The sequence below is a fragment of the Setaria viridis genome, chromosome 6 (genome assembly GCF_005286985.2).
Source record: "Setaria viridis chromosome 6, Setaria_viridis_v4.0, whole genome shotgun sequence".
Taxonomy (NCBI): domain Eukaryota; kingdom Viridiplantae; phylum Streptophyta; class Magnoliopsida; order Poales; family Poaceae; genus Setaria; species Setaria viridis.
Window position 1 is genome coordinate 27,040,695 of NC_048268.2, and position 2,039 is coordinate 27,042,733.

General features: G+C 49.2%; 1 protein-coding gene across 1 annotated transcript; it reads left to right on the top strand.

Moving 5' to 3' along the window:
* The first annotated feature begins 298 nt into the window (after positions 1 to 298).
* LOC140223229 (uncharacterized) lies at positions 299 to 670 on the top strand. The gene has a single exon (XM_072294763.1). It carries the CDS (start codon positions 299 to 301, stop codon positions 668 to 670), a length of 372 nt encoding a protein of 123 aa, XP_072150864.1.
* The last annotated feature ends 1,369 nt before the right edge of the window (positions 671 to 2,039 follow it).

Below are 2,039 nucleotides of genomic sequence, written 5' to 3' on the forward strand. Positions count from 1 at the left end.
ACCATGACCTTTGGGTTAAAAAACGGCGGCGCCACCTACCAGACGGCAATCCAGGGTTTCCTCAAGAAACAACTCGGCAACAAGTAGAGGCCTACATTGACGTTATAGTCGTCAAGACCAAAGACAAAGAAAACTTCATTGCTGACCTCGCACAAACCTTCGACAGCCTCCGGGCCTATCGATGGAAACTCAACCTGGGCAAATGCATCTTTAGCGTCCCATCCGGAAAGCTCCTTGGCTTCATGGTCAGCCAATGTGGCATCAAAGCCAACCCCGTCAAAGTAGATGCCATCGGAACATGGCGCAGCCGGCCGGCAAAAAGGACGTCATGAAGCTCACAGGCATGATGGCGGCCCTTAGATGTTTCATCAGCAAGCTCGGTGAAAAGGGACTCCCCTTCTTCAAGCTGTTCAAGAAAGCGGACAAGTTCGAGTGGGATGATGAGGCCCACAAGGCCCTTGAGGAACTCAAAACATTCCTATCCACCCCTCCCGTCCTGATGGCCCTGGCTGACCAAGAAATATTGCAGCTATACATCTCCATGACAACACACGTTGTGAGTATGGTGCTAGTTGTAGAACATGAAGAATCTAGCCACGCCTACATGGTGCAAATGCCAGTGTATTACGTCAGCGAGGTCCTGAGTGATTCCAAGGCCTGCTACATGTAGGTCCAGAAATTGCTCTACGCAATCCTGATCACCTCCCGTAAGCAGCATCATTATTCCAAGCACACAAGATCCGAGTGGTCTCCTCCTACCTAATCGGTGAAATCCTGCACAACAGGGATGTCCACGACCGAGTCGTTCAAATGGTCCATGGAGCTCAGCCAATTCAACATCAACTTCTGCCCATGTCATGCGATCAAGTCCCAGACCTTGGCCAACTTTATTGCAGAATGGATAGAGATCCAAAAGCCACCCTCCCTGGAGAGGTCGGAACACTAGACGGTGTACTTTGACAGCACCCTCAACCTTGAAGGAGCTGGCGCGGGATGTCGTACATGCATCTATGGGTCCACCATAAGGTTTAGACTATCCTACATATAAGGCTGGACACTAAGATGCATCTAACATGGAGACCATGGCGCAAGACGGCGTAGTCTGCATGGGAAGATAGGAACTAGTCGAGGATTAGGAAAGTACTCGTAGTAATAAGAATAGAACTCCTCTAGTTGTATCCAACTAATATTCTTGTAATCAACTGACCAATAACCCTGCCCCCGGCAATATAAGGTAAGGTAGGGACCTCCTCCAACACAATTCAATCCAACCAACGCACAGGACGTAGGGTATTACGCAATCTAGCAGCCCAAACCTATCTAAATCGTGTGTCTGTATTTAGCTTTTAGTTCCTAATCTCGATGAGCCCCACTAACCAAAACACTACCTCGGGAACCCCCTCGGTAGGTTGCCAGGTTTAAACACCGACAGCTCCCGCACCAGGTAGGGGATCTTGCTGAGAATCCACTGGCGAACTCGATGGCACAAGTCATCCTCAAGCCAATCGTCACGTTCAAAATAGGCCTGACTTTTGTCTTTGGCTCCTGGGTTTGCATCGCAGACGATGCTATAAATTTCCACCACCACATTGCGTTGCCCTGGAAAAGAAGCAGCAAACCATGAAGCTCTAGCGCCAAGCTTTGGAGGATCTCATTGAGAGTTTCGCTGAATTTTCAATTTCTAACCTAGTCAGAGGCTGGGAGGATGAGTCCGAGTTCAACTCGACTTCTTTCGCTAGTCATATTGACTTTTACGAGCCAACACAAAAGCCATCGTGCGAGTCGGACTACCACCCAAGTCGATTCACGTTCAGAATACGCAACGCGACCACTATTTATCAGGCTGCCCTGTCCAGATCACAATCCGATACAGATATGATCGAGGACCTCGACTACTACTCGGATCCAGATAAGGAGACTCCTTTATCAGGTTCGCAGCAGGGCCTGGTAATCACATCAACTTCTCAAGGTAGATTCGTCTACTAGCCCAACATGAAGCCACCCATTCTTGCCAAAGATGATGATTCGCGCCTCATCGC

Excerpts from the sequence above, each read along its gene's own strand:
- LOC140223229 (XM_072294763.1), top strand. The coding sequence starts at position 299 with ATGGCGCAGCCGGCCGGCAAAAAGGACGTCATGAAGCTCACAGGCATG.